This window comes from Salvelinus fontinalis, unplaced genomic scaffold (genome assembly GCF_029448725.1).
Source record: "Salvelinus fontinalis isolate EN_2023a unplaced genomic scaffold, ASM2944872v1 scaffold_0074, whole genome shotgun sequence".
Classification (NCBI taxonomy): domain Eukaryota; kingdom Metazoa; phylum Chordata; class Actinopteri; order Salmoniformes; family Salmonidae; genus Salvelinus; species Salvelinus fontinalis.
Window position 1 is genome coordinate 121,560 of NW_026600283.1, and position 14,502 is coordinate 136,061.

Sequence of the window (14,502 nt, forward strand, 5' to 3'; positions counted from 1 at the left end):
TCTCCTATACGTCTCTGATAAACCACAGCCTGTGTCTGTCTCCTATACGTCTCTGATATAGCGCAGTCTGAATTGAAACCTGTCCGGCAGTGTGAGAAGGCCCTTGGTTAGATTTGATATGTGTATCACAACATAAGCTATCTGTTAACCTGATATTTCTCAAAGGGAAATGGCACTCACACACACTGATGTATAATACACATCAGCCTTTATTTGATATACTCTTTCAGGCACACACGCAGGGACACACACTCACACTCTCCGTCGCCCCACCACTCGTAGTAATCACACCACTGCTCTGAGCTACAGGGGAGAGCGAGAGAGAGCAGAGAGAGAGAGTGGTGCTGTCGTCGGGGCAATTTGTGAACTCTGACATGGCCAATCTAACAGCACAACAATACACACCCAAATATAATATAGACCCTTCACCAATTCCAGGCAGTAGAGGAAAGGCAGCACTAAAAACATGTGGATGGACCAGGACTTAGGCCCAGGCCCTGCAAGAGTAACCCAAGAGAGAGAGTGTGTATGTGGGGTTGGGGTGGGTCTGCAATGAGGGGGGAGGATGCGTCTGGGAAAAGGAGAGGGGGAAGGAGGGGGGGGTGAGGCCCAGGAAACAGAAATTAAAAGCCTTAAATGTCAGTGCACACAGTATTGCTTGGTGAAACAGGTCATTACTCCCTGTAGTATTACCACCATTTTACAGCATTAATAACCTGGAAAATAGTGCAGCAATTGTTCACGTCTCAATAAATAAATATTTATTTCTTATTGAACAAGTACATAATATAAAAAGGGGGGGGGGGTGGCCAATGGAATATAGGGAACTCTTCCTGCTGTTGATTATGATGCCTGATGCTGTCCATCACATACAGTAAAAACAATGAGCCACGAGTTAAGTTGGAGACTGCCGAAGCACAGGGGGGAAAGTCACAAGGCACCACACACACACACACACACACCGTGACGTCCATGACACCAGAGAGAGCGCATGCTCCAGGCTGCTCTGTGTGTCTAAAGTGTCTTACTTGGCAGTGAGAGGGGGACGGGAGGGGCAGAGGAAAGTACACATGGACATGAGGCGCAAACATGTCCACTGAGACAGGTCAAAGGGCAAAGATGGAGACAGGTGGACATTGTGGAGTGGAAGGCTGCCATCTTGGGTGTGTGAATTCTCTCCATCATGGTGGGTTAACAAGTCAGTTAGTTAGTTACCTTCCCAGTTGCTGTTACTCTCTCCATCATGGTGGGTTAACCAGTCAGTTAGTTAGTTACCTTCCCAGTTACTGTTACTCTCTCCATCATGGTGGGTTAACCTCTCTCCATCATGGTGGGTTAACCAGTCAGTTAGTTAGTTAGTTACCTTCCCAGTTGCTGTTACTCTCTCCATCATGGTGGGTTAACCAGTCAGTTAGTTAGTTACCTTCCCAGTTACTGTTACTCTCTCCATCATGGTGGGTTAACCAGCCAGTTAGTTAGTTACCTTCCCAGTTGCTGATACTCTCTCCATCATGGGGGGTTAACCAGTCAGTTAGTTAGTTACCTTCCCAGTTACTGTTACTCTCTCCATCATGGTGGGTTAACCAGTCAGTTAGTTAGTTACCTTCCCAGTTACTGTTACTCTCTCCATCATGGTGGGTTAACCAGTCAGTTAGTTAGTTACCTTCCCAGTTACTGTTACTCTCTCCATCATGGTGGGTTAACCAGTCAGTTAGTTACCTTCCCAGTTACTGTTACTCTCTCCATCATGGTGGGTTAACCAGACAGTTAGTTAGTTACCTTCCCAGTTACTGTTACTCTCTCCATCATGGTGGGTTAACCAGTCAGTTAGTTAGTTACCTTCCCAGTTGCTGTTACTCTCTCCATCATGGTGGGTTAACCAGTCAGTCAGTTAGTTAGTTACCTTCCCAGTTACTGTTACTCTCTCCATCATGGGGGGTTAACCAGTCAGTTAGTTAGTTACCTTCCCAGTTACTGTTACTCTCTCCATCATGGTGGGTTAACCAGACAGTTAGTTAGTTACCTTCCCAGTTGCTGTTACTCTCTCCATCATGGTGGGTTAACCAGTCAGTTAGTTAGTTACCTTCCCAGTTGCTGTTACTCTCTCCATCATGGTGGGTTAACAAGTCAGTTAGTTAGTTACCTTCCCAGTTGCTGTTACTCTCTCCATCATGGTGGGTTAACAAGTCAGTTAGTTAGTTACCTTCCCAGTTGCTGTTACTCTCTCCATCATCCAATTTGTAAGTCGCTCTGGATAAGAGCGTCTGCTAAATGACTTAAATGTAAATGTAAATGGTGGGTTAACCAGTCAGTTAGTTAGTTACCTTCCCAGTTACTGTTACTCTCTCCATCATGGTGGGTTAACCAGTCAGTTAGTTAGTTACCTACCCAGTTACTGTTACTCTCTCCATCATGGTGGGTTAACCAGTCAGTTAGTTAGTTACCTTCCCAGTTACTGTTACTCTCTCCATCATGGTGGGTTAACCAGCCAGTTAGTTAGTTACCTTCCCAGTTGCTGATACTCTCTCCATCATGGTGGGTTAACCAGTCAGTTAGTTAGTTACCTTCCCAGTTACTGTTACTCTCTCCATCATGGTGGGTTAACCAGTCAGTTAGTTAGTTACCTTCCCAGTTACTGTTACTCTCTCCATCATGGTGGGTTAACCAGTCAGTTAGTTACCTTCCCAGTTACTGTTACTCTCTCCATCATGGTGGGTTAACCAGTCAGTCAGTTAGTTAGTTACCTTCCCAGTTACTGTTACTCTCTCCATCATGGTGGGTTAACCAGTCAGTTAGTTAGTTACCTTCCCAGTTACTGTTACTCTCTCCATCATGGTGGGTTAACCAGTCAGTTAGTTAGTTACCTTCCCAGTTGCTGTTACTCTCTCCATCATGGTGGGTTAACCAGTCAGTTAGTTAGTTACCTTCCCAGTTGCTGTTACTCTCTCCATCATGGTGGGTTAACCAGTCAGTTAGTTACCTTCCCAGTTACTGTTACTCTCTCCATCATGGTGGGTTAACCAGTCAGTTAGTTAGTTACCTTCCCAGTTACTGTTACTCTCTCCATCATGGTGGGTTAACCAGTCAGTTAGTTACCTTCCCAGTTACTGTTACTCTCTCCATCATGGTGGGTTAACCAGTCAGTTAGTTAGTTACCTTCCCAGTTGCTGATACTCTCTCCATCATGGTGGGTTAACCAGTCAGTTAGTTAGTTACCTTCCCAGTTACTGTTACTCTCTCCATCATGGTGGGTTAACCAGCCAGTTAGTTAGTTACCTTCCCAGTTACTGTTACTCTCTCCATCATGGTGGGTTAACCTCTCTCCATCATGGTGGGTTAACCAGTCAGTCAGTTAGTTAGTTACCTTCCCAGTTACTGTTACTCTCTCCATCATGGTGCGTTAACCTCTCTCCATCATGGTGGGTTAACCAGTCAGTCAGTTAGTTAGTTACCTTCCCAGTTACTGTTACTCTCTCCATCATGGTGGGTTAACCAGTCAGTTAGTTAGTTACCTTCCCAGTTACTGTTACTCTCTCCATCATGGTGGGTTAACCTCTCTCCATCATGGTGGGTTAACCAGTCAGTTAGTTAGTTACCTTCCCAGTTGCTGTTACTCTCTCCATCATGGTGGGTTAACCAGTCAGTTAGTTAGTTACCTTCCCAGTTGCTGATACTCTCTCCATCATGGTGGGTTAACCAGTCAGTTAGTTAGTTACCTTCCCAGTTGCTGATACTCTCTCCGTCATGGTGGGTTAACCAGTCAGTTAGTTAGTTACCTTCCCAGTTGCTGTTACTCTCTCCATCATGGTGGGTTAACCAGACAGTTAGTTAGTTACCTTCCCAGTTGCTGTTACTCTCTCCATCATGGTGGGTTAACCAGACAGTTAGTTAGTTACCTTCCCAGTTACTGTTACTCTCTCCATCACGGTGGATTAACCAGTCAGTTAGTTACCTTCCCAGTTGCTGTTACTGTATATGTTACGCAGACTACCGACGCGGTTAAGTTTCCACGCTTGATGTTTGGCTGCGTCCCGACGGGCAGCAGGATGAGAGATGGAGAGAAGAGGACAGCGTAGAAGAATGAAGACGACACAAATATAAAGACTAAAAAAGGATCAAGGAAAAAAGGTGTAATCAACCAGCAACACTAGAGGGGGAGGAGTCAGGTGTAATCAACCAGCAACACTAGAGGGGGAGGAGTCAGGTGTAATCAACCAGCAACACTAGAGGGGGAGGAGTCAGGTGTAATCAACCAGCAGCACAAGAGGGGGAGGAGTCAGGTGTAATCAACCAGCAGCACTAGAGGAGGAGTCAGGTATAATCAACCAGCAACACTAGAGGGGGAGGAGTCAGGTGTAATCAACCAGCAGCACAAGAGGGGGAGGAGTCAGGTGTAATCAACCAGCAACACTAGAGGGGGAGGAGTCATGTGTAATCAACCAGCAGCACTAGAGGGGGATGAGTCAGATGTAATCAACCAGCAACACCAGAGGGGGAGGAGTCAGGTGTAATCAACCAGCAGCACTAGAGGGGGAGGAGTCAGGTGTAATCAACCTGCAACACTAGAGGGGGAGGAGTCAGGTGTAATCAACCAGCAACACTAGAGGAGGAGGAGTCAGGTGTAATCAACCAGCAGCACTAGAGGGGGAGGAGTCAGGTGTAATCAACCAGCAGCACTAGAGGGGGAGGAGTCAGGTGTAATCAACCAGCAACACTAGAGGAGGAGTCAGCTGTAATCAACCAGCAGCATTAAAGTGGGAGGAGTCATGAGCTGGGCATGGACTTGTGTGGGAGGGGCTAAGGTGAGTTGCAGTGACAAATCACAAGTCAGCTGTAGAAGCCACACAGGAACAGTTGAAGCTGAACAGTACTGCCTTAACATCATTCACAGAGACTTCTAATTTACCATGACAACCTGGCAGTGGCATGTGCACAGAATGAAAACTCAAAAAATATATAGAAAAAGTCGAATAGAACTGGTTTAAAAAAATAGATGTAAAACAAATCCAAGCTAAGAAAAGGTTAACAGAGGGGGGCAGAGGGGTAAAATGTTCCTCTCTCCCACTGAAGGTGTTCAGGTCCTAGACTATGTGACTTCTGCTTTCACCTTCTATAATGAGGTACATACTCCACTCTAAATACACACTTATTCCCCCTCGCGTCTCGCCCCTGAACCCTCACAGCCCCCCCCCACGCTACTGTTATTTTCCCAACATCCCCCGAGGCTACGAAGAACATTTGCTACACAACGATATCAGAAGAGAAAGTACATGTATTCACCGGTCCCCCACGACAGCACAGGAAAAGGGAACATTCCGGTAATGGGTGTGTGAGGTTTAAATGTTAGACTGCTTGTACGAGCCTCGGCCTTATTGTCCTTCAAGGCGCTATTTTCCCACACACAGGAACCTGGAGCAATCACAAAGAAATACCCCAATATATGTTCAAGTAATTTACATCTGCACCCACACACTGCAGTGTGTGTGTGTGTGTGTGTGTGTGTGTGTGTGTGTGACGTCTAAAATATTTGGGTCCTTTGTACATCCAACGAATGAGGGTCTTCTGCATGGGAAAGACCACCTGGGACCTTTAACAAGTTGACCTTTAGTGTCACACCTGCTGTACCTCTATGGCTACAAAGTGACCTTAATTATCTTCCATTTTAGGGAAATGGCCAAAGCGTTTCAGCAGACCCACCTACCCTCTGAGGGCTAAATGATAGATGCATCAAGATGCTTCAGTCACAACCCAGACCACACCCACTTCTGCTCTCTTTAACAACCTGTGTGGAATGAATCCCCCAATCACACAGTCTGCTATCTAATCACCTGATCCTTTGATCGCATACCAGATCATAGAGAGCGTTTTGTCCTGACTGACTAACATCCATCTCCTCTCCAGGAATGCCTCTTTCTCACTCCAGGAGGGAGGGACCTGCAGCTGGTCTGCTGCGCTGTGTGAGGCCCCATCTCCACCTCCCATCTCAAAGGGGCCAAAGGGGCGCTTTCATGATCCCTGTCTCCCATCTGAGGAGGGCCACAGGGAGGCTTTCATGTCGCCAGTCTCGAATCTGAGGGCCAACTTTGGTATCTCCAGCAGGCTCGCGGTCAGATCACCTTTCAAAGGTCCCGCGCAGCGAGGAGCCGGAACCCGCGCTGTAGTGTATGTAACCAGGGGGTGCTAGGCAACGAACTAACGAGGTGCTCTTACAGAGAGGCAGTTAATTGTGGGGCTGTGATCGACGGAGCACACAGGGAAGGAGTGATACACCTGATACAGGTGGCTGTGAAAGAGAGGAAAGGGGGGAGGAGAGGGATGGGGGAGGAGAGGGATGGAGGGGTAGAGATTGGGGGGTCTCCACGCGTCAAGCATGTGGGGGAGGGGGGGTGGCAGGAAGAAAGGAAGAGGATGAGTGGCATCTTTGTTTTAGGGAGAGAGGGAAAGAGAGGGAGGGAGGAAGGGGGAGGGAGAGGAGAGGGAGGGAGGGAGCAAGTAGCTTTTCATTAGAAATAAAAGGATTCCCTGTTTTAGCCATATAGGAATCCTGCTGTTTCCTCACAACCTTAAATGGATACTTCAGGATGTTGGCAATTAAGCCCTTTATCTACTTCCCCAGAGTCCAATGAAGTTGTGGATACCATTTTTAGGTGCCTGCGTGCAGTTTGAAGGACGTTGCTAACTAGCGTTGGCACAATGACTGGAAGTCTATGGTAACCGCTAGCATGCTAACAGACTTCCAGGCATTGTGTTAACTGAAGTAGCCCTTTCAGTTCACACACACACACACACGAGTGTGCATGCACATGCACACACGGAAAGCAGGGTGAGTATAATTTAATATCAATTGTAGATTTTTTTATGTAAATTTACTAACATCTGAAGGAGAAAGAAAACAGAAGAAAAGAGAAATAGAAAACAGAGAGAGCGACATGGAGATGGAGACCAGATAGATGAAAGAGAAAGAGAGAGGAAAGAGAGACATGGAGAGAAGGAGAGACGAGAGAGGAAAGAGACCAGGAGAGACGAAAGAGAGACAAGGAGAGATGAGAGAGACATGGAAAGAGGAGAGAGAGCGAGAGGAAAGAGAGATGAGAGGGAGAGAGACGACATGGAGAGAGAGAGAGCTTTGTAGAGAGGAGAGAGACATGGAGAGAGAGAGACATGGAGAGAGAGAGGAGATAGGAAAGAGAGAGACATGGAGGAAAGAGAGAGACATGGAGAGATAGTCAGAGTGACGTATAACCTCACGGTGGCCCTACCTGGTCTAAAGGAGAAGGAGCGGTGAGGGTGCGGACGGACCAGTGTGGAGCAGAGGGCGGCGCGCCCCGGCCCCTCACCTCATGAATAACGGGTGTGTGTGACAGGCTGATACTTCATCTGGGTCGTGGTGTGACAGGCGTAGAGAGGCCCCACGCTGTCGCGTGGTGCTTAATGGCTAAATTGGGAGACTGTTACTAATCGCTTATTGAATAATGAAAGTGCCACAGCTGATAAAAGATTTCAATACGGTGGATTATTTATAATATTTCACTTAAGTGCCCCGCTGACGAATGGGGCGAAGGGGCTGCACAGAGGCCGGCTGGCTGGGGGAGCGTCTCACAATGCTCGGCCTTCGGGAAAAGTGTGCTGAGTTGGGGGTATGAAGGAAGCATGCTCCACCTCAAACATTTTTTTTAATAAAGTGTGTAACACAAGGAATTCATCCACAATGAGTAACGATTACTTGGCTATATACACGGGGTACCAGTACCAAGCCAATGATAACTTGGCTATATACACGGGGTACCAGTACCGAGCCAATGATAACTTGGTTATATACACAGGGTACCAGTAGGGAGTCAATGTGCAGGGGTACGAGGTAATTGAGGTAGATATGTATATATAGGTAGAGAAAGTGACTAGACAACAGGATGATAATAAACTGTAACAGCAGCGTATGATGAGTCAAAAGAGTTTGTATAAAATTGGTCAATGCAGATAGCTATTGGTTAACTATTTATCTACCCAGATTAAATATTTAGCAGTCTTATGGCTTGGGGGTAGAAGCTGTTCAGGGTCCTGTTGGATCCAGACTTGGTGCATTGGTACTTGCCGGATGCCAAGCAGTTGCCATATCAAGAGGTGATGCAGCCAGTCAAGATGCTCTCAATGGTGCAGCTTGTAGAACCTTTTGAGGATCTGAGGGGCTATGCAGAATCTGTTCAGCCTCCTGAGGGGGAAGAGGCGTTGTTGTGCTCTCTTCATGGACCATGATAATTCCATAGTGATGTGGACAAAGAACTTCAAGCTCGTCAAGCCCGTCAGGAAATCCAGGATCCAGTTGCAGAGGCAGGTGTTTGGGTCCTTAGCATAGTGATGAGCTTGGAGTGGACTATGGTGTTGAACGCTGAGCTGCAGTCAATAAACAGCATTCTCACGTAGGTGCTCCTTTTGTCCAGGTGAGAAAGGACAGTGTGGAGTGTAATAGAAATTGCATCATCTCTGGATCTGTTGGGGCGGTATGCAAATTGGAATTGGTTCATGGTGTCTGGGATGATGGTTTGATGTGAGCCATGACCAGCCTTTCAGCGCATATCATGGCTACAGATGTGAATGCTACAGGGCGATAGTCATTTAGACTGGTTACCTTGGTGTTCTTGAGTACAGGGACTATGGTGGCCTGCTTGAAACATGAAGGTAAGTTTAGACACTTGCCAGCTGGTCAGCGAATGCCTGTCCTGGTAATCCACCTGACACTGCGGCCTTGTGAATGCTCCGAGTACCTGTCCTGGTAATCCACCTGACCCTGCGGCCTTGTGAATGCTAACCTGTTTAAAGTAGGGATGCACCGATATGACATTTTTGGCCAATACCGATATCTGATATTTTCCTTGCCAAAACAAAACCGATATCTGATATTTTCCTTGTCAAAACCAAACAAAACCGATATCTGCTATTTTCCTTGCCAAAACAAAACTATACTTAAGTTTTTGCGGACTTTTAAGCATTCTAGCACAGTTAAACAGTTGGCATTTACGTATGTCCCCATTACCAGTAAAACATAATCAAAACCTATTTCTTTCACTTACTTGCTGTGCTGTTTAATTCTTTTTCATCATACATGTCAAGCAGTGAAGTTTCAGCTCTGTCTGTCCGTGGACTCTCTTCCTCGGTGCGCACTGTCACTGTGTCCATTTCTAACTTGTCCAGCTGTGTCTAACATTTCAGGAAAATCCTAATTCTTGTCTGCATCGAAGTAGCGGTCCTTGTACCTAGCATCGAGCATGGTGGCGACACAGTAGAGGCTCCGAGAAAATGCCACCGAATCGCGAGTTGACAGCCTCTTGTAGAGTACTTTTGCAAGTTTTAACCCCACGGTCTATGTCGGCAGTTTTGTTGAGCAGGCGTTTCAATGCAATGACAGAGGGGTATCACGTCTGCTGCAGACGCAGTTGATGAGCTTATTTCTCCAGTCAGTTGTTTGAATGGAGCTAGGAGTGTGTTCATGTTTCCAAGTTTCAAACATGTTCTCAAATGCCATTGAAACGGCAGCAGCGGTATGACAAGCAGCACATTCATCAGCATGAAATACGACTTTCCTCAGTACGAAATCCTCGTTGACCCACTGTGCTGTCAGACTCAGCATGCTCATGGGGCTGACATCGCTGGTCCAAATGTCAGTCGTGAAGCTAATAGCAGTAACGCCCATAGCAAGTAGCTCATAGATGTTGATTTCAACAATACTGTGTAACTACGGTAGGGCAACATCTGAAAAATAGCGCCTACCGGGGTTTGAGATGCTCGACCAGTGGGCGAAAGCCAACATCACCCACGACAAAGAATGGTTGATTGTCAAGGGCAATGAATTCCATTATCTTGGCGTTAATGGATTTCGCCTTTTGAGTTGTCTCGCTGAAATGTTCTTACTCTTTCAAATGACTGCTCGACTTGAACTTGTTTGGCTGTTGGAAGTGTACACTTAGTATTTTTCTGCTTTTGCTCTGTGCAGCACTGTATTTTTTTTTGCGTCATTACGTCATATACCTATGTTATATAGGTATGCACGTCAGCTTTGACACCAGTTTTGCACATCGGCGTTAAACTAGACATCGGACCGATGCCGATGTTGGTATTTCTAGCTAATATCGGCCGATTCTAATATGCTTACCGATATGTCGTCCATCCCTAGTTTAAAGGTGTTACTTCGGCTACGGAGAACGTGGTCACACAGTCATCCGGAACAGCTGGTGCACTCATGGTTTAGTGTTGCTTGCCTCGAAGCGAGCATAGAAGGTATTTAGCTCGCTTGACAGATGAAAACTCTCTTGGTAAATAGTATGGTCTACAGCTTATCATGTGGTATTCTAACTCAGGCGAGCAGAACCTCGAGACTTCCTTAATTTTAGAGATTGCGCACCAGCTGTTGATAAGAAAGAAAGAGACACCACCTCCCCTGAGCTTCCCCGATGCCACTGCTCTGTTCTGCCGCTGTATAGAAAAACAACCTTGATTTATATTTATCATGTCCTTGTTCAGCCACGACTCAGAGAAACATAGGATATTAAAGTTCTTCAGATCAGGTTGACAGGATAGTCTCGAACGGCGCTCATCCAGTTTATTCTCCAGTGATTGCACGTTCGCCAATAGCACGGCGGGTAGAGGTGGTTTATCCACTCTCCGATATAGTCTCGTACATGTATCCTGCACGCCGGCCTCTACAGCGCCTGTCTCCTCCTCCTTCGTGTCTGGGCTTTGGTGCCTGGTCCGGGATGATCAATATAAGTTTCACCTCGTCCAAATCAAGGTTAGCGATAGCTGTTCTGAAGTCCAGAAGCTCTTTTACGGTCATAGGAAACGATGGCGAAAATATTAAATACAAAAAACTACTGCTACTACTGCCAGTCCCATTCTAACTATGAAGGAGATTGGACAAATATTAAATCAGTTTCAAGAGTGAAGATATGAACCAGTCGCTGGACGCCTTTGGTAGTTTCATAAAGCACGCTGGGTGCTACAATGATTTCCAACGGTGTCAGAACACTCACCTCAGATAAACACACATGAGCAGCACTCATAGTAATTTCAATTAATTAATTTCCTACAAAAAATAGCCTATTTGCAAGCTAGGTGAAATATATTACACATTCAGCCCCCTACATTATAATGTCCCATTCCCAGTAATGTCTATCTGCTCCAGTATTCCTCCCAGTCCCAGCCAGCCAGCCAGCCAGCAGGAGAGGAGATGGAGTGACCCCAGACAGTGACAGAAGACAGGCACTTGTCTTGTCAGCCACGTGATTCCCTCTGATGGAAGTGCTACACATTACATCACACATCTGCTACCAACTCTGCATCTGTTCCCCTCCCATTCACAATGGTGGGTGACGTTTTGTGTGTGTGTGTGTGTGTGTGTGTATGTGCGCATGAGTGAGGATGCATCAGTGTGTTTGAGCCTATAAACCTGTGTATCCACAAGTAAACGTGTGTGCTAAAAAGCAATCCATTCAGTGCCATTCATTGTGACAGAGTACTATGTCATGTTTACTATTAGCAGTGCTGAAAACACACATCTGACTGACAGACAGAAAGAACGAGAGGAGGAATGGAGGGATGAGAGAAAAGAATGGAGAACCCCCTTCCACAAGCAGAGTGATGTCAGGGGGCTCGTGGGAATACATGGCTGCGTTTCCCATACCTGTTCCTACGGCAACATACGGTGCCTTATCATATTCAAATGCCTTGTTTCATTCATTTAATGTACCATTTATTTATCTGGTTTAATATCATTGGAATAAAATCTCTTTAAAAGAGTTACCTGGTCCAAGACAGCTAAAGGGTAAGACAAGTCAGATATTAAGCCATCGTTGACAATCATTAGTTATCGAAAATCAATAGGTTAATCATAGTTTTGTACTTCCTAGGTTTGTTGCTCCATTCTTTTCCAGACGCATTCATTCAATAGCAGAGCAGCTTAGCACCTAGGACCCAGTTAGTGTATAGCCTAGGTGCTTGTTAGCTAGGGGGAGCGTTTTAGCGGACGGACCAGGGCTGGAAAACGGAGAGGGGAGGGGAGATGGCGTTACCTTCCGCAGTACCAGAGAGGCCGTCGGCTTTGAAGTTGCTGGTGCTCTTCTTCCGCCGGTGCTTCTTGCGGTTGGCGTGCGGCGAGGGGGGCGGGTCCATCTTAGGGCTGGTGGTGTTGGAGATGGAGGGGCTGGAGCACACAGACTCTCCCAGACCCGTGTCTGCAGGGAAAGAGACAGACCGTTAGATAATACTGCTTCTCGACAACAAGAAGATGGAAGCAATGAAGGACCAGAAATACTTTTGAAAATATGTTGAGTACGCAAGAGTAAACAGCAACTAGGGCTGTGAAGGTCATTGAATAACCGTGTAACTGATGGTTATGGATAAAGACTTTCATGAAAATGCTAGACGCGGGGGTGTTCAGCTCTATAGACTACGCTAGACGCGGGGGTGTTCAGCTCTATAGGCTACGCTAGACGCGGGGGTGTTCAGCTCTATAGGCTACGCTAGACGCGGGGGTGTTCAGCTCTATAGGCTACGCTAGACGCGGGGGTGTTCAGCTCTATAGGCTACGCTAGACGCGGGGGTGTTCAGCTCTACAGACTACGCTAGACGCGGTGGTGTTCAGCTCTACAGGCTACGCTAGACGCGGGGGTGTTCAGCTCTATAGACTATGCTAGATGCGGGGGTGTTCAGCTCTACAGACTACGCTAGACGCGGGGGTGTTCAGCTCTATAGGCTACGCTAGACGCGGGGGTGTTCATCTCTACAGGCTACGCTAGACGCGGGGGTGTTCAGCTCTATAGGCTACGCTAGACGCGGGGGTGTTCAGCTCTACAGGCTACGCTAGACGCGGGGGTGTTCAGCTCTACAGGCTACGCTAGACGCGGGGGTGTTCAGCTCTACAGGCTACGCTAGACGCGGGGGTGTTCAGCTCTACAGGCTACGCTAGACGCGGGGGTGTTCAGCTCTACAGGCTACGCTAGACGCGGGGGTGTTCAGCTCTACAGGCTACGCTAGACGCGGGGGTGTTCAGCGCTACAGACTACGCTAGACGCGGGGGTGTTCAGCGCTACAGACTACGCTAGACGCGGGGGTGTTCAGCTCTACAGACTACGCTAGACGCGGTGGTGTTCAGCTCTACAGGCTACGCTAGACGCGGGGGTGTTCAGCTCTATAGACTATGCTAGACGCGGGGGTGTTCAGCTCTACAGACTACGCTAGACGCGGGGGTGTTCAGCTCTACAGACTATGCTAGACGTGGGGGTGTTCAGCTCTATAGACTACGCTAGACGCGGGGGTGTTCAGCTCTACAGACTACGCTAGACGCGGGGGTGTTCAGCTCTACAGGCTATGCTAGACGTGGGGGTGTTCAGCTCTATAGACTATGGCACTTTGATGTGTTGACTTTCTTTTATTCAATGCACATATTCATTGCTTGCTAGTAAATAAATAAATATGTCTTTTACATTTTGGGGGATGTGTCTGACTATTCATTCATTATTCAACAGCAGTGGACAATGTTGTTCTGGCTCTGAGGCCTATAATGCGCTAATGTTGTCAAACGGACAACTGGCCAATCCTCTCCAACCTGGCATGGTACAGTATCATTTGATACAGAATCTTTTCTTCATTTATAGACTAATCAACGCTGATCAGGGCCGGTCCTGGTCCATAGCCCGCCCTCGGCGACACCAAACAGAATGAACGCCCTCCTATCCCCGCTAAGTAGAATAGTAGCCTGGGCTATACAGAGACGGACCACAATGCTCTTATGAATGCACGTGGTAGCCTACTGTTTGTAAAACAAGCAATTTACCGTTTATCCCTGTCATTTAGTTTACATTCATTTCTGTTAATGGATGTATTAATTATAGTAATTTACCATTATCACTCTCGGAGTGGAAACGTTGGTAGCAGAGCTCACAACCTGCTACACTTGTGAGAAACAAGTTGTGGTTTATTTCATACCATCATTTACACGCTCCATGTGAGCAATGAGCATGTGTCTGGTTTCTCTGTCCTGTTAATGTTGACAGACTGCACGCCCCTGAGCATGCACAGAAAAACCTGGCCTGCTTCTCGCAAACGTTCAATGAAGGAAAGGGCCCATTTGGGGATGTCTGATTTCTGATAGTCTTAACTCACCAACACTAATAAAGATGAGCTTCTTCGCCTCCCGAGTGGCGCAGCGGTCTAAGGCACTGCATCGCAGTGATTGAGGTGTCACTACAGGGCCGGGTTCGATCCCAGGCTGTGTTGCAGCAGGCTGCGACTGGGAGACCCATGAGGCGGCACACAATTGGCCAAGCGTCGTCCGAGTTAGGGGAGGGTTTGGTCGACTGGGATGTCCTTGTCCCATCGCCCTTGTGGCGGGCCGGGCGCATGCACGCTGACTTCAGTCACCGGCTGTACAGTGTTTCCTCCGACACTTTGGTGCGGCTGGCATCCTGGTTAAGCGATCAGTGTGTCAAGAAGCAGTGCGGCTTGGCAGGG

At 47.3% G+C, this 14,502-nt stretch overlaps 1 protein-coding gene across 7 annotated transcripts in view; it reads right to left on the bottom strand.

The window, feature by feature from the left end:
* The window catches only part of agap1 (ArfGAP with GTPase domain, ankyrin repeat and PH domain 1), a 260,949-nt gene that overhangs the window by 46,836 nt on the left and 199,611 nt on the right, over nucleotides 1-14,502 (bottom strand). For 6 of the 7 annotated variants that reach the window (XM_055911603.1, XM_055911602.1, XM_055911601.1 and 3 more), the window contains one exon: nucleotides 12,063-12,224. In XM_055911603.1, coding sequence (XP_055767578.1) covers nucleotides 12,063-12,224 — 162 coding nt within the window. The remainder of the gene's footprint in view (nucleotides 1-12,062; nucleotides 12,225-14,502) is intronic. The other variant, XM_055911599.1, reaches the window with a different exon arrangement.